Here is a 22,921-nt window from a genome sequence, read left to right on the forward strand (position 1 = left end):
ACATGTGTATGAATGTTAGTAAAAAAGGTGGTTATGATTCTTAATAGTATCACTTAAAGAATAACCGGAAAATAGGGAACAATTGGTAATTATTATCAGAATAGGATTTTTGTTGATATTTAGTATTTTCATAGTTGAAAGCATGAGTCAATTGAAGCTAGACCACCTGGGAAAACCTGGAAGTACTGAACGGCTGTTTCGTTTGGTGAACTTCGAAACGTTTTAAACATTCTCATTATTCAATCATTAAGTCAGTGTTCAACAGTTCCATCTACAAACATACAGCTGTCCAATGTCTTTCAGGTTTTTGATGATTCTCCAACTGAATTTAATCGATAATAATCCCCACTTTTGAATTATATCTTAATTAATATATTTTAATTAATTTTAGGTCAATTATTTTGATAGATTTATAACATTAATTACTTGAATTTCACTTAAATTAAAAAAGAAGTATACAAATGTGCAAAATCAGTCTTAACGAAAAAAATATTGTGCCAAGTAAAGCCTAAAGCATTTATACTTCTTTATATTCTACTTTTTTCCGAAACCTTTTCATTAACTGATTGCTTAAATGGAAAAGGAAGTGTTTCTTCAGAATATAAATATATAAAACAATTACCCACCTTATTTTATGTTTATATGCAGTCAGTTGATTGAAATTTATAATTAATTTTAAAGAAAGGTAAAATTAAAAAGGCAAAAAATACAATCAACTAATTAGTCTTCGAACAAATATATATATATATATATCATGGATTGTTCATATTTGTTATTGAGACTAAAATTAAGACACTTATATACAAATCTATATCATTCTTTATTATATAGGCTGTAAATTCATTCATATTGTTTATATGCAGAAATAATGTCTATCAAATTAGAGTAAATAAAACGTTCAGGAGAAAGTAAATTAAAACCTTAGGATCAATAACAGTGTTGGATTAATTAGGATTTGATGACTATTACAAAGAAGAAAAAATATTATATAGATATATATATGCATATACATATATCATTTCAGTGATTTCTAAAGTGACATGTTTCCGATTCAATTTCTAGTCTCGAATAATTTAAAAGTATTATATATTACATAGTTGAGATCATGAGTCAAATAAAGCTAGACCACCATCGAAAACCTGGAAGCACTGGATGGCCGTTTTGTCCTATTGTAGGACTCCTCAGCAGTGCTCAATTTCGTGGATTGGTTGAAGTTAGACATTATCACCGTTGGATGCTGGCTCAGTGTTCTATCAGTTAGGCGCTCTGGCGCGAGACTTTTAGGTCCTGGGTTAGAATCTCGCGAGGCAGGGTCGTGGATTCGCACCGCTGAGGAGTCCCGCAATAGGACGAAACGACCATCCAGTGCTTCTAGGTTTTCTATGGTGGTCTAGCTTTAATTGACTCATGATATCAACTATATAAAATTATTAAAATCTCCACAAAACCCCCATTCTGATATATATATACATATATATATATATAATTTATGAGTTTGCAGGTATCAGTGTCAAGGTTTTACTTGATAGTTTCAAACAAATTGAGCATTGGGTAGATAGTTAATGATAAATCCATTTTTTGTTATATCCCAGCGAGTGGAAAATTTGTTTTTCTGACGTTTCGTGGCTTAATGTAAGCCATCTCTTAAGAGTAAACAAAATAAATATTTGTTATGAAAAATGGGCACACATTAAGTCACGAAACGTTGGAAATACAATTTTTCCACTCATTGAGATATAACAAAAAATATTTTTAGTATATATATAAAAGATATTTATCTTGAAGTAATTATAGTATTAATCGTTGAATAATTTAATTTGATAAATTCACTATCACTTTAGTTTTCATAAAATTCTAGTGTGCGCTACAAAACTAGTGGGAACCTGGAAACATTAGATAATTGTTTAATTTTGATTTGAGACGGATAGTCAGTATTCACACATAACAACATAAGATGTCGAATTTAGGACTCTCAAGACTAGTTGGAACTACGGTACAGTTTATTTACTGAGTCCAAATCTCATGGTTCATATTTTTTCTCTACACTGGATTCATGATATAGCATAATCACGATTCTTGTCAACTGAATGCTTTTGTATAGTTCGAAAATGAAACATTATATATATCATTTTTCAGTGATTCTGTGAATAATGTTTTTTGTGATGAAAGGTTCCCTTAGTACTGATTATTTTGCACAAATAAGTTGTTTGCTAATTCTAACAAAAATTTCATTCCGATAAACGTTATTGACATTCATGGAAAATAGGTATCATGGCAAACGGAAAATAGAGTAGATTAGTTTCAAATACTGGAAGTTCAAAATCAATGTTTCTTAATAGTGTATATATATCTTTGGGTATTTAATGTAACATTGAGTCTTATTCCTATGAATGTGATTTTGATTCTTGTTTGGTCAGCGCTATAATAAGGTCTCTGTATCGAGTTACATATTATTTCAACTACCATTGTTCTCACAATTAAATACTATGTTCGAACTTCGATTTCATATTGGATTACAGATCAATTTTTTTGTTCATCACTATTTTCATAGTGTTGAAAATATTCACTATGTTCAAGAATTAATGAACGAAAATTTATTGAAATCAAATTTAATACAATAAATATCTTTCATAGTTTACTTCACGGAATGTTCTTAGTTAGAAAATCATTCCAAACCAGGAAGTACTGAAAAGCTGCTTCGTCTTAGTACAAGACTCCTAAGTATAATAAAAGAAAACAACTGTCCATTGCTTTCTGGTCTTTAATAGTTGCCTAAGACCATTCCGTGATGCTAACTATGAAAGTTAACAATCCCTACAAACTTCATGTAATAACAATTATTCTGTAATCAACACAATAAGGTTAAGTTATTGATAAGGTTTTTCATTAATATTCATGTCGATCAGATACAAGTGATATGAAGATTTTCAGTGAGATTTAATTAATAATAGAATAATCTACAACTTTCGACATTTTATAATTTTATTCTCGATGGAATAGACGAGGGGGAATATTTTGTTGCTTTATTATTTCATGAGAGAACACTTTAAACGTTTTTTTGCTTTGATCTCAGAACTATTTCTTTAAAAGTCTTTGTTAGACTAGAAAGAATGATAATTTCTCTCGTTTTTCTAATTCAATATGTATCCTTGGAATTTATATCTTCCTTGCCTTATCTTACATTCAGAAACTTATTTTCACCATTCAATACTTTAATAGATGAAGAATGATTTATAAATCATTTTTGTCAATAAATTTTATTTTGATAGTAATTCGCTTTAGGTTAAAACCGGTATGTATTTTCAAAATAGAATAGTTAACAATTAAAAGTTGGAACTGATGAATAATGATCATAATGGATTTCAGTTAAAAGTTTTCATAAATCACCGAAAATTGGTTACTAATTATTAATAAATTACAAGTTAGAAAATTAAAATAAACTTATCCTCTGAGAAAAGTAAAGATTTCAGGTGTGATACTTAAAAAAATCAATGGATGATTAGGAAAATCTACCACCTATTTCATTGTGCTTCTTTGTAGCAAAAATGCCCTTTATATTTTCATGGTATGAATAACAAAATGATATTATTTAGATAATGATAAGAAATTAGGAAGCTTTGAATGGAGACTCCATAGCAACACCATGAACTGATAGAAGGTGGACATGTACACACCCTGAATGCCAATTTACTAGTCCAGAGGCTAAGGACTTGAGTACAAGTTTGAATGCCTCTGGTGAGGTCGTGGATGCACACTGGTAAAGGGTCCTGCATAAGAACGAAATAGCTGTTTAGTGCTTTATGATTTTCAAAAGTTGACTAGGATTATTGGATGATTGAATCTATGAAAACTAAACAATCTTTGCAAAACTTCTATAATATTTATACTTCAATATTTTACAGTGGACCTTACAATATGTACTCAAGATAATTTGAATGAAATTTTTGTTTATGATTATTTTTGACATGGATACTTAATTTAGCATAAAAAAGTAGTTAACAGGTGGTTTAGAATTGAAGTAAAATACAATTCAGTAATGTTAATCCGTATAACTGATTTTCTTATCTTATATGCACTTTAAACGCTAGAAGTAGGTGAGTTATTTTTTTGAAATATGCAGTGAATGTATTTAAGATATGTCCGATATTTTTTTACAACTAAAGGGACATAAGATATATTTTAGAGAACTGACTATAGAATAATTGATTTCAAAAATTAGATGTATGTAGTGGAACAACAGTATTCTAACATTAGCAATATTTATTCAAAGATTAATTGATAAATGTGGGTTTACTTCATCAAACGTATTATCTACATTTCGGATCATTTATGTTTAGAAAGAATAGAGGTAAAAAGAACACAAATAATTTGAAATATCAAATAGTTCTAGATGACATTAAGAATGCACATATTCTTTATTTGTCATTTTAAAATGGTAAGATGATTGGCATGTCAAATATATAGAAAAACCATTGTTAGTTAAGGAAGAAATGAAAGTTGATCTGTCTCCTCACAATATGTAAATATCATTTTGCTTTGGTAATTTCTTTGGATAATTTACTAGGGGGATTTACGCAGAAATTTGATGTGTACACTTATAGTTAGGTATTTTAGTCAAGTTGACTGAATAAATGTTTGTAGCTCATAGGAGTTTTCTCGTCTTAGATACAAGTATTTACAAAAAAATATATTTATATGTATTTTGTTTAACGAAGGTGTTGCAGCCAAAAGCAGAAAAAAGTTTATCAATAATGCAATTTTTCAAAACTTTTTATTAATGATAATTGGAAATTTTGCAGGTTAATATTTTTTAATCTCATATCAAGTAACATTATTTTTGGTCAACTCATGAACCCATAGAAGTTAGATAACCACTGAAAACATGGAAGGCCTAGGTGACCGTTTCTTCCTATCATGGAATCCTGAGCACTGCCCTTCTACGACCCTGCAATCGGGAGTCAGAAATAAAACCTCTGGTCTTGCTTTCGAAGGCTTAGACTCTAGACCACCGAGTCGAGACTTATTGGCGTACATATCTGACCCAAATCAATCCACCATATTGTGCGACCATCTTCCATTGCCTTCGGTGGATATCTTCTTAAAAATCTACAGGGTTTAGCTCCACTGGCAACGGCTTCTCGTTAAAACTGAAATTTTCTCTTGGTGCTAGTCACTACTGGACTCATGATAATTGTCAGTATGGAGTTGTGGAGATTGTTGAATCTTATCGTAATCACGAACTGATCCAAGTTGGAAGATGGTCGCGCAATATCGTGGATTGATTTAAGTTGGACCTGTGCACCATTGGATCCCAGGTCATTGGTCCAGAGGTTAAAGTTACTAGAAAAAAAATACAATTCGATAGTTTACATCAATTCACACAGTATTTTTCTATTAAAGATGAATAATCGTTTATTTTATGTTTTGCTGAATGTAATTTTCAACCAAATGAGCTTTTCTGTTCGTTTGTATAAGAACTTGAAGAATATTTGATTTTGTCTCATTTTTACTTATTTCATTTAGAAAAGTAATATAGAAAGACTTATACATAAATTGTGTAAAAGGGAATAAGGTTAAATAAATAAAAAAAACAAATAGCCAGAAATCAGTATCAGTAATTGGTAAAGCATATGGTTTAGTTCTATGTAAATATACTGACACGTCTGGGGATCTTTGTGAATTTCACGATAAAAGTTCATTGATCATGACTGTTTTATTGCACATATTCGCGTAAGTATATTTAATTTTCACTTTAATGGATTTGAGATCTGACATTTTCCATTCAAATATTATGATATCACCAGTAAATACCGTCAAAGGTTCTACGTGTAGGATATAAGATTTGGCTAAACGTTTAAAGATTTTGAACGGTTTTATTTCCAGGAAGAAATGAAACGTGTCTTGATACAAAGCAATGTTTCACGGAACAACTTTGGGAAGATGGTTTCAAAAAGAAATATACTTTTCTCGTGTGATTTGAGCTGTCTTGAGTTTTGAAAGACATTTGCCTTCTACGATATGATCCCTATGCTGTGCTACAGTTTACCCTTTATCAGTTTGTGGTGCGAAACGTAGTCTGAGCATTTAGAGAACTTGCATAGATTCCAGGTGTACATTCAATAGCTTAATTAAAGTATTGCTCTAGTATAATGGAATTTCATAAGTATGTAGTTTTAAGGTGAGAAATTTGATTTTAGATACAAGATAGAAACCAATTATTTAGGCTATAAAATTTTAACATGCAATGTGGTACGGACATGTGTTACACATGCCCAGCCAAACCCTACTCAAAGAGAATATAGTATTGGTAAAAATAATTCAAAAGGCGGAGAATTTGAAACATATCATCAATCCTTTAAATCATTACCAGTCAATCAGAGGTATTCAGTAAGATCTAAACTTCTAACTGGAGACTATTGACATGACTGAAAATCGTTTTTCATAACAAATTTCTATCAATTATCTGTTTTCCTATAAATCTTAGGTTTTATATTATTCCATCATTTTTACTTAAATTTATTTGTTCTTTTGAAATCATATTTTCCACGATAACCTTGTCATTACAGTTAGTATTAATTTCTCTTCTATGCTTTATCTACTGGTAATTTTTTATCTGGCTACGCTGATATGTGTGGAAATGTATACTTATATATTCGTCCTAGATCTTACGTTTCTCTTAGTCGACTGATAACTAACTAAGTTCATTCAAAGGGAATGGAACATTACAACAAATTTAAGAGATTGTAGATATGATTGAATTCAACATACATACATATATACTCATATATATTCATGTTTTAGTAGTAAATATTTCTCACTATATAATAAGAGTTCATTTTTTTCCTTTTACCTTATCTTTTCAAAATAATAATTTATTTATTCACTATCTATCAATCATTATTTATCTCATATCAGCCTATGGGGTCAATAAATACTAGCCTTAAACAGATTAAAAACAAATGAGAAGTGACAGGTATCTCCCTTTTTTTATGGAGAAAAGGCTAAGTAAAAAAGCTCTTACAACCCTTTCTTTTCAACGATGAATAAAATAGTAATAATAATAATGACAATAATATCTATTTCATGAATTGTTTTTATTAATGTTAAGCATAAAATCTCATGAGTTGTTATACTACTGAGATTTTATGATTAAATAAATACACACAAAGTGACAATGACAGCATATCATTTCCAGTACTGTTTATGAACTGAATGTTGGCAAATTATCATTGAGTTTAAACGATCTACTTTGGAAATACATTTTATTAAATAATCGGATTAGAATTAGTGAAAATGAAAAGTTTGTTTCTCTTCCCCTTTTAGATTGTCCTTAATTATATTTATATTGAATTCATATTTGTCAGAATGAATATTAAGTATTTATGATATAATATAACGAAAAAATATTCAATTAATATTCCATGACGAATGAACATGACATAGTCTGAGAGGTAATCTAAATGGATAATTGCATTTAAAAGCACATTAAGTTTGTGTAAAGATGTAAGTGCATACCTTTAGTTATTCAAAGGTCAATTATGAATCCTCGGACTAATGTCTTACAGTGGTAACATCGTGTGAGTATTTTTTATGTTGAGTAAAAGGTACTGGGTGGAGATAGTAAAAAAGATTGATGATCCTGAAAGCAGTCATCAACTGTGATTGTCGGAAGAAGGGTTAGGTACCCACAGTCATGAAAAAAGTCGACATGAAATGTTAGTCAGCGAAGTTGTAGGTTGAAGGAGCCATTTAGAGACGGCCAGACCAATATAACACTTGGTGATAAAATTCTTATACGACATTCAAAATAAGATGTAAGGATATAGACTTATTCACTTTCTATTTCCTACCCGTTCCCATATTTTGTATTGTTACACCATCCTCATTTCTCTATTTCCTTTTGTTACATTATAACCTACAAACTCTATATCATGTTTGCAGCTTATGACTTTTTAATTCTATATTATTACATCTAACGTTTTACCCTTGAGTTTACTAATTCAAATTAAGGTAAAGGATTTTGAAACAACATAAATTTGTACCAAGTCCAATCTTTTCTACTGACATGTGTACTATTATACAGACCTACTGAGAAGTAATACATTATAGATCACGATAAATTCTACATACGGTCAGCTGAAATTTTTTTCATTGCTTTTTGCTTTGATTGATATCGATTTTGAGTAGGAAAAATTAGACGCTTTCCATAATTCATTTTGATGGTCAGTCTTAAGAGAGGTAAATCAAATGATAAAAAATAAGTGAATTGCTAATTATTAGTCTTGTTATAAGTATTGCAATAAATCTTAACGATAACAGAAGTAGTTATCCACTTCAAGCTGAGCTAATTAAACACAAAATCATTTATTCCAGAAACAACATAAAACATTATGTTCCACCAATTAATATCTTTTCTTCTAAAATACTATTAGCTAACCATATTTATTACTAACTGTTTACCATAAATAATTAATTATCGAATAATTTATAACACTGTTCATATTTCTTTCTAGTGAAATTTATAAATAACAATAAATCAGATGTTATTTTTTCGAAAATGCCAAAAATGTAGGAAACTGTTGGTCCCAGTCTAATTTCCATAATGTTTTTCTGACTTTATAGTTTGTAAAGTAGTTTTTTCCACAATTTTCTATCAGTCAAGAACATTAACATATAAGGTTAATATTGAAGTCTAAGAATTATCATCAGTACGATCTGTCAATTTATCGTAAAAGGTGTGTAAGATGAACTATTTCTTCGTAATAGAATGGTCACAATACTTGAGGAAGGCATATATATATATATACCCCCTGCTTGTCCGAACAAGCTATGAATGACACTGGGAGCTGTGTTACAACAATTTCTACTTTAAGTAATAAAGCTTTGTGGTATAAATTCTTATCAGCGAAATACCATTTTCAGGCGTATTCAAGGATAATATAAATAGTAGTCATTGAAGAATGTGAATTCATGTAGATTGAGGTCTCGACGACTTATAAGTATTTTCTTACGTAAGGGTATGGCTTAAATTCATTTCATTTCAGTAAAGAATAAAAATGGTGTGTCCAGAAAATTACTTTTAAAAAAGTTATCAGCTAATCACGTAAGAGTTTGACCAAAAAAATAAGTAGAAATCTGAAATACTGGTAATTTTTTAATCCTAATTTTTGGTTATGTAAGAAGTATTTCGGATAGTCTGCCTATAACAAAATATTGTTGAGCTAGTTTTTCACTTAAACTCATTTATAATGACATTATCTAGTTTATTTTCTTCTATTTAATGATTTTCCTTTTTTCACAAAGATTTTGGTGGAGAGCATAGTTCCGGTGATGAGACTGAAGGTGAAGTTAGTTGGATCGAAGGTGTTGCTATACTTTGTGCTGTTGTGGTTGTAGTTTTAGTGACAGCAACAAATGATTGGCAGAAAGAAAGACAATTTCGTGGTTTACAAGATAAAATTGAATCAGATCATAAAATGTCTGTTTTACGAGATGGTGATATTACGGAAGTACTAGTTGGTGATATTGTTGTTGGTGATATATGTTTAGTGAAATATGGTAAGTGATTTTTTCTATAATTTTGCTTGTCCAGAAAATAACTCTATTAAATCTTCCTACTTTTATTTTGCTACTATTTTTTTTACAGATTTGATTTTAATATTTTATTGTTTATACTTAGATTATTCTTAAATGTTACATAGATAGTTGTTTTTTTCCAAAAGTAGTATTGTCAAATCTCTTTCATCTTGCTATCCAAAGAATAAAAAACTTTATAAAATGTTATCAGATGATCATTTGAATATTGTGCTATGAATCTTAAGTGATTTGGACTGACATTTTGTAATCCTGTTTTATGTTCACTATGTGAATGTATTTGTTTTCCTATCTAAATCAATTTATTAGTTATCTATTGGATAGCCTATACATTCATATAGTCAAAATAAAAGTATTCTGACTAAAAAGTATTATATTGAAATCATGAACCGATTTAAGTTAGACCGCCACTGAAAACATAGGCACACCGAACTGCCTTTTCATCCTAGTATAGGACTCTTCAGCAGTGGGCATCCATCATCCTGCAATTAGTAATCGGACCAAGGTCGTTCAAGTTCGCGCGCAAGCGCTTAACCTCTAGACCGCTGAGCCGGCATCCAACCGTGATGATATCTAACCTGAATCAATCCAGGAGTCTCATACAAGGACGAAATGGCTGTCTAGTGCTCTAAGGATTTCAATGGTGGTCTAACTCAGACTGGTTCATGATTTCAATGAAGTTCAACTGTTTTCACAACTCCATGGTATTATATTTTGTGCAAAAGAAATTAATATATGACTTTGTTGTAAAACTATTTGATTGAATGAAAGTCACACAATAAACTATGCGAACTCACTTTCATATAATGGGGACATAACAGAAAGTTAACAACTAATGATTCAGACGTAATTTCTCATTTATAAATCTCCTAAAACATGCAATTTGTTTTTGTAGCTCGCTTGGTAAAATCCCCAAAAAGCAACTAAATTCTAATATTTTTATCTACATTTATTTATAAGGGAACTTATCAACTGTCTTTGCATTCAATTAAAAGATAATTTTCATCATAGATTGAGGTCAAATAATAAACCATTAAAGATTAGGAGGCTCATGGGTCTGTTTTACCTTATGCAAAGCTATTCAGTTTTGTGTACACTCCATTATTTGATACGAAAACAAAACACTTGGCTTTAGATTTAACAGTGAGTATAGAATATTGTATATTAGATTAATGTGGCTTTGATTAGATTTATTACAATCTTTATTTAGTATAAATTGCTTCATTGATTTTAATTGAATTGTAAATGTTGATGTACCGTAATACAATCATTTAGTTTTTGAATATGTGTTTTAACTGGTCCATTAGGTTTTAGTTAATTAAAAAAATTGTACAAGTAAATCTGACAATAAATGCTTAGCTCATTTTACTGTCGTGACAATATCAAATCAAATCACTTTGTTACATTATTCAAAGATACAAAGTATACTCAACAAATAACGGATATTATAATGATATTGTAATAAATTCTAAGTGTTATCACTGATTATGTAAAATTCAAAGGTTTCAGTAAATTTCAACTCATAGGTAATTTGATATTTCATGTTGATCAATGCAGAATGTAATTCATATGTTTCACATAAGTTTAAAGATATGTAAAGAAATCAATTTAAGTGTTATAATTCAGTTATAAATTATGTAACAGAATTAATAGACGATCAGAAGAATTGATCATTTTAATATGAATATAAAATATGATAATCGATTTGGAGAATCGTATTTTCTTTCTTTCTGTAACATTACAAGCCAGCGATAGTATGATGAGGATTTTAATATGACCATTTTCTTTTCTTATTAACTTTATTTATTTTTGGCACTACTGAACACGTGAATATTCGTCATATATATATGTATATGTATATATGTATGGTCAGTGCTTTAAAATTTTCTATGCTGAATAGACCGGAATTCCTTTTACTGAAGAAGAAATCTAGATCAGGACGTGTATCACTACACTTATTTATTTAGGTATGTTACATCTAAGTTCATGGGTTATTATCCTAGTTTCTGGTTTTCCCCCTGTTCACTATTATTATTATTATTATCAGCATCTTGACCTTGATTTTACATTTTAAATAGTCGAGAACATGCATTAATGAAATCAACCGACAAAACATTAAGCACAAACAAATTTCATTCTCATTATTTCCTCATTATTGATACTTATTATTATTATTCTAAATAAATTAATAAAAGTATGATTGTTTTTTTAATTCGTTTACTTACTTTCTCTTTTCCTTCAGTAGTTTATCTGTTTATTTTTATTTCTCTTATCTTTCTATTCTCCTATCCTATTCAGCCTCTTTTTCTTTCTTCTTCCTTAACATTTTCTCTTCTCTCCGCTTACATTGCACATTCTTTCTCAATCAGCTGTGCGTTTATTATAATTTATTTGTTTTCGTTTCTTTTTTCGTTATAATTTTTTCTTCCTTACTGTTCCACTTTTTTGTCCAGTAAATTCTTGTTTTTTTTCTTTCGTTTTATTTGCTTGCAATCAAAATCAAATGGAAATTAGAATATTATATTGAATAAACTGTTCTGTTGTTGTTTGACTGTAATTTCTTATATTCAAATATTAAGGTTTATTTCCTTGTTTTGAGTTCACTTGTGTTGCATTGTTTTTTTTGTTTTTGAGCTCCAACTTTATTGATTTCGGAGAGAAACATTTATTGATATGATAGCATACTCACCTCTCTCTCTCTATATATATATATGTATGCAATAAGATAATTAATTATATAAAAATCAGTGGAATAATTGACCAAAACATATCCGCGATAATTCAATAATAATAAGTAATAATTATATTACAAATTAAATTTAATCTGTATTCACTTCAATGTTTTCTATTTTTTAATTTTAATATAAGTTTTCTTGATTTAATTAGATTTTAATTTCTTTCTACTTATTCTTTTTTTCGAAATAAAAGTTAAAAGGTAAACCCTATCTCCTGTTTTCCCTTTTTTTTAAAATTATTTTTATTATTTCTAAATAAAGAATTTTTTTTTTCGGATATTTTTTCCGAACCAAAGTTGCACAATAGTGTGATAAACATGGTAGACATGACAATAAAATTGACATTATCTACTGCATTATGCAATATAAACATTGTGTATAAGGTTGGGTTATTATTTTTTGGAAGATAACAAGATAAGAGCAATGGAACATTTAGAATGATGAAATAAATGATATCAGTTTCACTGTGATTAACTACTGATTTGTCAGTTTATTACTGTTGATTCGATGTATTGATTTGGATACGTACCTTTCCTTATTCATGTCGAATATTCAATGTTGATCATAAAATGATAATGGGATATTTTAAATATTCCCAGAGTTGAATAAACAAATCAAGTATCTTGTTACTATTCTTTATGAGCGTTTAAGTAAACAATAGGTTGAAACGCTATCAAAAATTAATAAGCGGTAAGATTTATTGGAAACGTCAGTCAGTTAAATAAAAACATAAAACCTATAATCAATCCGCATTATTTCAAATCGCCACTCCACATTAGTACAACGGACCCCAGATTGGTGAAAGTAGTAATAGCAGTAGAAATCGCTAGGTCATAAAACAATGTAGTTAAAAAAAAGATTAAAAACTGTAATATAATTTTGAAACTCAGTAGCTGAATAAAATTTAACTCAGTTTCACCGGTACATGTCACTTAAGCCAACAACTATAGTGGATAATTAAAAATAACCCTTTCATGTGATAGGTTAGCACTTTTATTTGACAACTTATTTTATACATTAAACTGAAAAAATCAAAATACGATCTCATATTTCAAGCACCACATATTTCCAATATATATATAAACGGCAGTTGTACAAGAACGAGATTTTTGAAAAATGTTTATGACATAATTATTAGTTTCATCATTGTTGTCACTATTGTTAGTTTAATGTTATTGAAGATTTAAATATGTTAGATTGAATAAAGTGGGTTTACATTGAGAATATATACATATATATATTAAAAGCCGTGCCCAAATATGGTTTTATTGAATATAAATAAAATTGTTTACGTGAATACCGATGTATTTCAAAAGCTTAACAAGGTAAAATAATTTCTTATTGGCTAACTCTCTAACAAAAGAAAGTTAAATCACCTCATATTTCATGTTATTATTTTGAACTAGATATAAGGAGAAATAGAGAGATACACAAACAGACTTACTAGTTGCTTAAATAACACAACATAGTGAGGTTGTGTTGTTTTTTCTCCCTTCAATTCATTAAACATTTCAACAACAAAGAAATGAAAAATCGAACAAAATTAGAATTTTCTATTTCTTCTCTTTTTGGTGAATAAGAATGTATAGAAAGTAGAATGAAAATTAGTAATGTTTGTAAAGTTTATGAATAAATAAATTAGCCATATTTACTTATGAATAGTTTCCACATTTCGGACTTCTAACGAATTTTTTGCTTAGAAAAGAAAGCAACATACTTCTTATTTACAGTTCAGATCAATATTGGAGATTCTATTGATTAGTGATACGTAACCTACTTTGTTTAGAACGTATAAATAATAACTATTAGTGAAATTTTATTGTATAATGAAACTTCCAACAAATAACTGAGTGAATTTATGTGAGCAAATTTAGGTTGGTAATAGTTCGATATTTAAATGTTAAGAATGATGAAAGTTGGATAGAAAAATATGTCTAAGATGAATCAATTAGTTGCCGCTATCTTTGTGCACGAGGTTTTTAAAATGTAAGAACTGCAAGTTTGAGTCATTGATCTATACAAAGTTGGAAATCGAGCAAATTCATCCATAAACATATGTGTCTGATATCTCTTCAACTGTAGAACCTTTTAAAACATGTTGAATACTTGTTTTCAGTTTATACATATTGGTTCTTGACTGTTGCATATATTTTCACTACATTTTTCAAATTTTCTTCTCCTGTAGTGTGGTGAGATTGAACAATCTCATTTTTTCTCTCTTGATTTTCCATTTCCATACTGTTGTGTTTTTCATTTTCGTTGCTGTATGAACAAAGCAGTCTGTTAGTAGTTTTGATTGAAACGTATTTGACCAGTTTTAATATTTTATTTCAGAAATGTTCGGTAGATTTACTCAGGTATTTTTGAAATCATATCTCCGTCAAATTTATGTGGGTAAATAGTGTTATGCTTATGTTTAGAAATATATAATTTCAGATAAGATTCTATTGTAATATGCAGAAACAATACAGTAAGTTAACTGGAAACTTGCATTACGACACGATCTAGGTAATTCACTTATTGCTGTACAAGTCAATTTGAAGGCACGATTTGTAATCAGATATATGTATTACAATATTCGCATGACTGAAATCCAGTTCTTTTCATAATTTACTGTTTGCAGCTGGAAATTGTAACACCTGAATTGATGTCGAATCACTGTAAAGTAACATCATCTTAGCTGGTAGACTTCAGTAGTCAGAATAACGTTTGCTAAGGCTATTTGAATAAACTGAATGGTTAAGCTTGTTAACGATTAGCTTTAAACAGTTGTTAACGCTCAGAAAATCCTGTCAACTAATAACTGCGTATTTTGCACATTTAAACATACTTGATTCTGGACAAGCATTTACGTTCTATTTACCTGATTTGCTGACTAACTACAGTGGGACATGTCCCTGTTCTTCAATAGGAGAGCAAACATTTAAGAACATTGGATGTTTTTATTTCGTATATATAATTTCATTCAAACATATATATCAAAATATGTAAGTGTATAGTTTAAATACATCTCAAAAACAAGCCCTTTTTTAGATGTTCAAATGCCAGTTTAAAGTAACTTAATATCTTAAATATGATTAATTATTATGATAATTACTATGAGATACTATATTATTGGTATGTGAAACCGATTGTTGTCAGTTTTTTTTCAAATATAAAAGTATGTAATTTTTATCCCATCAGTTTATGACATGAAAAACAGAAATATCAAAATTAATTTCTGTCTTCAATTTCACTGAACTCAGTAAAATTGTGTAGGATGATAAAACAATTTTTTACGTACAAAGATTAATTCCCAAGGGAATAAAAAATTATTTTATAGTATATTATATACATATACTATATTATATATATTGTATATTGTACTATATATTATATTTGAGGAAATTCAACGTAATTTATTTTAGGACTGTTGGTGATATCTAGAACATTGAATGGTGAAAATGAATTGGTACAAATAAACTGCATTTCTTATTTGAAACAATATATCACTTTCGATTACAACATCTGTAAATTCATTTCACATATTCAACTGACTGTTGGGATGAACTTAACGTTATCAGAATAGAAAGAGGACATTTTATTTTCAGGGTTCTTTATTTATGAGAATATTTAGATCTCTGATGTATTATCAAAATGAACACAATAGTATTTCCTTATTTAGACTTTCAACTATTATAGCAAAAGGTATATAGTAGTCACACTTGTTCTTCAGGCGTTGTGAAAAAATATAAAAACAGTAAAATTATAGTAACTTATTTTTTTCCAAGATGGCTACTGGATTATGAAACATACCAGAAGGTTATAAATAAATTAACATATTTATAATATCCCAATGAGTAGAAAAATTAGATTTTCTGACGTTTCCAAGTTTAAAAACTTGGATTAATGTGAATTTGGTTATTTATTCTCTGAAGAAGTGGCTTACACTGAGTCACGAATCGTTAGAAAATCTAATTTTTCTACTCATTGGGATATTACAAATATATTAATTTATTAATAACAATCTACCCAATGCTCAATTTATTCAAAATTATCAAATCAAAACTTGGTAATGATACCTACATACTAGAAGGTTATTATTCGACCCGAGGAAAGTAAAATAATGCTCACCGCAGACTGACTTCTGACTAGGTAATCACTGAAGTCTATGGAGTATTGATTAAATATACTGTCATAGTTTCGAACTCTTGAACAATACACACCTATAACCATGGCGGGGACCGAACTCAGGATCTTTAAGATTTGTGACATGTTAGTTAATTTTATCGCACTGTGTTGGAACTGACTGGACCACATTTATAACTTTGGAAATTAATTTTAAATTCTAAAACAGAAATTTATTCAAAGAACAAAAGAAACATCACATAGATAAATGATATAAAAGCTTTCTGACTATAGTAAAACTAGTTAGCGTTTATGTAATGTAGAACTAATGCAATCATTTCTATGAGAATTATATGTACATAATGAAAGCATGTTAAAATTGACAAGTCATAGATTCGTACAAAACGACCAGTGCATACACATTGCAACATTTTTAAAGTTTTCGCCACCGTTGTAGTTAACTTATTATATTTAGAACATATCACTAAGTATTTTCAATATCATCTTTTTTATTCTACTGCTTCTTATAACAATGTAGATTTTTTCTCAACTGATTGTTACACTAGTTTTACAGAGTAATCAACTGTCGATGTTTTTATTGTGGATTATTTTCTAAATAACTTCGAACATTAGAGCATTTCATGTTACACTATTCATCTAACAGTCAATGAATGTGCTTTTATCAAAGCAAATTGTTCTTCGAGTAATCAGAGTAAATATTTGTTAGTAATAATTAAAATTCGGTACATAGGTCGAATAAATAAATAAAAGATTTATCTGAAAATTAAATATATGTTGTTTAAAGTAGTAGTTCAGTGTGCACCGCTTGTGCGGACAGATATAAGTAGTATGTAGCAGGAACCGGAAGTGTAATTCTTTTCGGAAGAACATCGAAACAAGGAGAAGAGGAACAGAAGCAGAAGGAATTGGAATAACATCGGAATTGTAAGAATAAAAACGTGTGTACAGGACAACTGGTGGAAGATATACAAATAATGTATTCAATGCGTGATTTTGATATTTCGCGAAAACACTGTTTGATTATTCACTAAAGAATCAAATGGTTTACCGTACTTAACGTTTAGCTCAATACAGTGTAATCAACCTTCTAATAAATGTCTGTATATTATGCTAAACGTAAGTATGGAAATAATTGAGAGTTTAAGACGAAAAGTGTTCTTGAAATGTACGAACATCTCCGGAAACTACTAGTCCTAATTACTGATTGCTAAACTAAGATCGTACAATATCTCAAATGAATCAAAACTGTAAATGTGTCATTAGGTTCAGTAAGCTCAAGTTGTCACGATAACTGCAAGACCTGAAAATCCTCAGTTCGGTCTTCCATAGAATCATAAGTGTAAATTATTTAACAATAAATGCAATAATAAACAACCGTTTAATGGTTCACCTATTTTAACAGTTTGCAAATTGAATCTCACTTCATGACGACTGTGTCACTGAAGTTAAAAAATCCCACCTACCTAAAAATAAATTAGTTTAGTGCTATTCTTTCTTCCAACTTTATTTATGTGGATTATTCTATCCAAATAACTATTTTTAGTAATTAGCAATTATGAAATACAATATTTTAGTTTTGACTTATGACAATTTTTAAGCTGAGTGAACATTATTGTTAATTTTACTCTTTGAATTTACGACTTAAACATTCGATTAATAAAATACCTTCCAGTCATAAAAAACCAAATGATTAAGCTTTTTTTCAAATTCTTGATTTCAACTATCTATAAAACTTATTAAACATCTTCACAAACAACACCCTTATCATATGCTCACTAGTGACTGGCTCCGTGAGGTATTTCCTTGAGTTCTAGTGAAAAGCAGTAATCAATGGAGTTCAACCGGGTCTGTTGTGAGATATCAACTCACTGATGACAATGGTGAAATGGTTGCTCAACTTCGTGGACTGGTTGAAGCTAGATATTAACACCGTTGGATGCCGGCTCAGTGGTCTATCGGTTAAGTGCTCGCGCGCGAGACTGGTAGGTCCTGAGTTCGAATCTCGTGAAGCGGGATCGTGGATGTGCACTGCTGAGGAGTCTCACAATAGGACGAAATGGCCGTCCAGTGCTTCCAGGTTTTTCTTGGTGGTCTAGCTTCCATTGATTCATGATTTCAACTATATATATAGTTGTATTTTAAACAAAAATTTATTTCAAGCGTAACGTCAATAAAATTACACTTTTGATATATTTACGAATGTCATTGTTCCAAAAGATTCTTAAGCTATCAATGAGCAGTATGTCTAAATATGTTTAATCGACTTAAGTGTGAAAATATTCATATGATATTAATAGAGTCATTTCATTTCGACTGGTCATGTTTTGGATATGAAAATTGGTTAATTGGTAATTTTTAAGTTAATTAATTATCTAATAAGGGTTGTGATCTGTCTCGTACGTTGAACGCTTTTTCGGATCCTAGCTATTCGGATAACCCCAGGCTAGCACTACTCAGCGACTTGAAAGACCAGAGAGAAGACACGAGTATCAGAGAAGCACTTTACTACAAGGTTCAATTATGTACAGAAAAACAGGGGTTTTATAGTAATTAAAAGACCTTGAGATCCCATAGTAACAGTATGTTAACAGCCAATCAGGACCTTGTTATTTTAGTAGCATTTTAGTAGCATAGCTTCTAACTAATCGCTGATTGGTTGGTCTCTTTATGAGCCTCTCTAGAGTTTATTGTAAGCCGACCTAACACCTCCCCTTTTTTTGAAGATTCGAATATTAGATTCTGATTTTAAAAAAATTATCTGTAAGTTGAAATTCTCCAACATTTCCTCCCCCACGAAATAATGTTGGATCATCATATCTCCAAAACACAATTAGTATGACTTCATTTAGGACATATTTCTCGTATTGAACGCAGAATCTACTAGAAATAAATAGATGATGATGAACGATATTTGATTTTAGGTTATCGGAATTCGGATTTTCTGAAATATCTCCATCAAATTCATTAAGATTTTCATTAGAGGATATTAGATAACTAGGAGAATCGGCATCTAATAAAATTGCATCAGATTTTTGATCACCATCTGATTCGACCGGCTTATTTTTCTCATCTTTATACGAAATTTCATCAGAATTATGGGCATCATTACGCGAACCCATATTATAAACTTCTGTCTCCCCATGATTTCGAATCACATTTGGCACAATTTGGTTAACTGTATTGTTCCAGTTATTTTCTGGACATGCTTTCTTCCAGTTTTCTTGGCCAACATCACGTAAACTGTAGTTCTGTTCTGACGTAAGTTTGTCGTCAGAGATGGGTGGACTTAATGGTGTTTCATTTGATTCTGGACTAAGGGGGTTGTCTGCGGAACCTTCTTTTTCTTGCTCATCTGATACTGTCACAGTTTCATGTGCATTAGGCAAGATATTGTCTTGCTCTGAACCGGCCAACTTACCAATTTTGCATTTTCCATCAGATATAAAGGGAATTGAACCCTCAACTTGGCGTTCTTCTGGGACGGCCATTTTAGCACCATTATTGAAAAACTTGTCCAAGACTGTTTCAATTAGTTGCTGCTGGAAGGCTAGCATCTGTTGTTGCCGGTGCTCTAAGATTATCAGCGCCTGTTCTAAAGAAATCGTCATTTTTTCTGCTGATAATAATAATAACTCCGAAAATTCACCGGCAATTATTACAGCTTGTTTGATTCCCAAATCACGTCTCGGTTGCTGTATTTCTTTTTTGCCAGAATCCTCGACGACAATTGTTGTATTTTTTTTTTTGTATACCAAAACCCCCGACAACAATTGTTTTTTTTTTTTGCCGAAATCCCCGTCGCCACTGATCTGTCTCGTACGTTGAACGCTTTTTCGGATCCTAGCTATTCGGATAACCCCAGGCTAGCACTACTCAGCGACTTGAAAGACCAGAGAGAAGACACGAGTATCAGAGAAGCACTTTACTACAAGGTTCAATTATGTACAGAAAAACAGGGGTTTTATAGTAATTAAAAGACCTTGAGATCCCATAGTAACAGTATGTTAACAGCCAATCAGGACCTTGTTATTTTAGTAGCATTTTAGTAGCATAGCTTCTAACTAATCGCTGATTGGTTGGTCTCTTTATGAGCCTCTCTAGAGTTTATTGTAAGCCGACCTAACAGGTTGTTCTTTCCTGTCTGAGTACTTTTGATTTTGCTATTGTCTAGTTTGTTTATTCGAACTTTTGACCATGTAGTATATCAGAATATCAAGATATTTATCAGTATATTAAATTGCCTTGAATTATTTCAACCCTTTAATGGTTACATGTTTATGAACATTTTAATAATAAAATGTTTGCTAGATTTAGTTTATTTTACATGTAACTGTTATACATACAATTCATTAGTTTTATACAGTTTACGCGCTGTTTTTGTTCTGTTTTAGTTTAATACTTCACTACACATCCATGGTTAATCTTATTACCATATGTTATCGAATTTTCACTTTCCTTGACCTACCTTTTGTGAACAATCTTGATACAAAAAAATAAGTATCTCTCTAAAATATAATGTATCAAAGTAAGGCTATATGTAATAAAGCTTTGAACCTAAAGGTAGAAGCACATTGGACTTTACCAAATATTTAGATATTCACTACTATTATTCAAAGTTTCAGTGTTATTTTTTGCAAAGTTCAGTGTCTAACCTTACGTATTATAACTGAAATCCAATAAAAATTAACATTTTTCAATGATGTGCTTTTAGAAAATATTTCACCATTGTTTTCTTTTCTGAGCAAATGATTGGAAAAGAAGTCAACCAAATTTAATTATCAACTTAATCATAGTTGTATTCTACATAGTCAGAACAAAATACTATGGTTAATTGAGAATCATTAGTATAAAATTTCAACTTAAAGTGGAAGGGAGTTAGTTGGCTTAAATTAGATCATATATAGAGGCTTAGAGACATTTCAAGATACGTAAATCCATGCAATTGAACTGGTTATAATTTACTCTGTTGAATAGTTACTTTGTGATAGAGTATTCAACTTCCATACTCTAGGTCTTAGGTTTTTTCCCTGCTCTACTTACGTCGGTCTGGGAAACTAGGTAGTATCATAATTACATACACTTAAATTGTGGCTCACACTTGATTACTTGTAGAATGAGTTAATAGAAATTCGTACTCAATATTCAATAAGGACCTAAAATTCAACGAAATTCATTTTACTAATGTTAGACTACCTTTTTTCTGACAAAAATAATTTGAACAAATCAATTCCAAATTCATGACACTTACAATCATACATCAACTAACAGTATTCACTGTTTGATCACTGTTGAAAAGATTAAAAACAATGATCTTTCCAGCTCTTTAAATTGCGAAATGAATTGAAATTACTTATACAAATGAGTTTATTCGGAAGTTGCTATGATGACATATTGGAGCGATGATATTACAGACTGTGAGATACTAACGAGAACCGAAGGAAAGAAAATATTTTCTTCTTTTTCTACTGAAATATTTATTCCTTCTCTCTTCAAGTTGATAAAGGGAACTATATGAATGATATTGGACCGTTGTTATTGCAGAATGTATAATATTTGAAAAATGAAAACGATAGTACAGACATAGGCTATTTGTTATTTATGAGTGTTGATCGAAAAAGTAGTTCATTCAATTAATTTGTCCATCATTCACATAGATTAAATTATGTAGTATTCCATAAACAGTAATTACCCTGGTGTAGAATAAAATAACGCTTGACTATACAGTTAATTTCATTCATTACCCTCACGTCTTTGTAATAGACTTAAGTAGTCAAATGACCGTATTGAAATATTTTCTAACTTTTAAAATATCACAGAAACGTGATTATCTGTTATTTATCATAAATCATATTTTCATTGAGACCTTTAAAAAGAAATAAAACTCATTCTATAGTAACAAACAGTAAAAACTTCATCACAAGCTTAATTATATTGATATTCTCATTGAAAAGAAAAAAAATCTTATACATTCTTTGTATCAAATAGCATAGCATTATCCATCTGGCTACAAAATCTAGAGAAAAAACCAACAACTGCGTTATTTGTAGACAAAATTAAAACATATGGTAACAGACGTTACAAATAAGAGATTACTAAAATTCTTATCTATAATCTCGACAAAAATTGTTTTCAAATATTTTTCGAATAATGTATATAATGTACTTCCAAAAAAAATACTTGGATTACTATTGGGTACTATGGGTATAATGTATATGTATCACGTGTATACGTGAGTAGTGAAAAATAGCAAGAATAACATGTTAATTAATTGTAATATTTTGGTGAAGTGTGTTCTCTTTTTTTTTACCTCATTTATACTGATTCTTTAATTTATACTTAGCTTTTAGTTTTTTTAGATTTGAAATCAGTAAATATATAAATTTTACTTTTCAAGGAAATGCTATTTGAAATAAATAATAAAGTGAATAAGAAAACAATGACAAACACCAACTCGTATCTATGAA

The 22,921-nt window shown here is 29.8% G+C and overlaps 2 protein-coding genes across 2 annotated transcripts in view; one reads left to right on the forward strand and one right to left on the reverse strand.

The window, feature by feature from the left end:
- The window catches only part of Smp_137170 (putative plasma membrane calcium-transporting atpase), a gene marked incomplete at its 3' end in the record, with an annotated part of 139,897 nt that overhangs the window by 28,555 nt on the left and 88,421 nt on the right, over positions 1 to 22,921 (forward strand). Inside the window, exon 3 of the mRNA XM_018796677.1 lies at positions 9,304 to 9,558. Coding sequence (XP_018651795.1) covers positions 9,304 to 9,558 — 255 coding nt within the window. The remainder of the gene's footprint in view (positions 1 to 9,303; positions 9,559 to 22,921) is intronic.
- Positions 18,946 to 20,065, reverse strand: Smp_111980 (hypothetical protein; the record flags this gene model as incomplete). The annotated part of the gene is made up of 1 exon (XM_018796678.1): positions 18,946 to 20,065. One exon carries the CDS (start codon positions 20,063 to 20,065, stop codon positions 19,190 to 19,192), a length of 876 nt encoding a protein of 291 aa, XP_018651796.1. The 3' UTR covers positions 18,946 to 19,189.

The sequence above is a fragment of the Schistosoma mansoni genome, chromosome 4 (genome assembly GCF_000237925.1).
Source record: "Schistosoma mansoni strain Puerto Rico chromosome 4, complete genome".
NCBI lineage: Eukaryota > Metazoa > Platyhelminthes > Trematoda > Strigeidida > Schistosomatidae > Schistosoma > Schistosoma mansoni.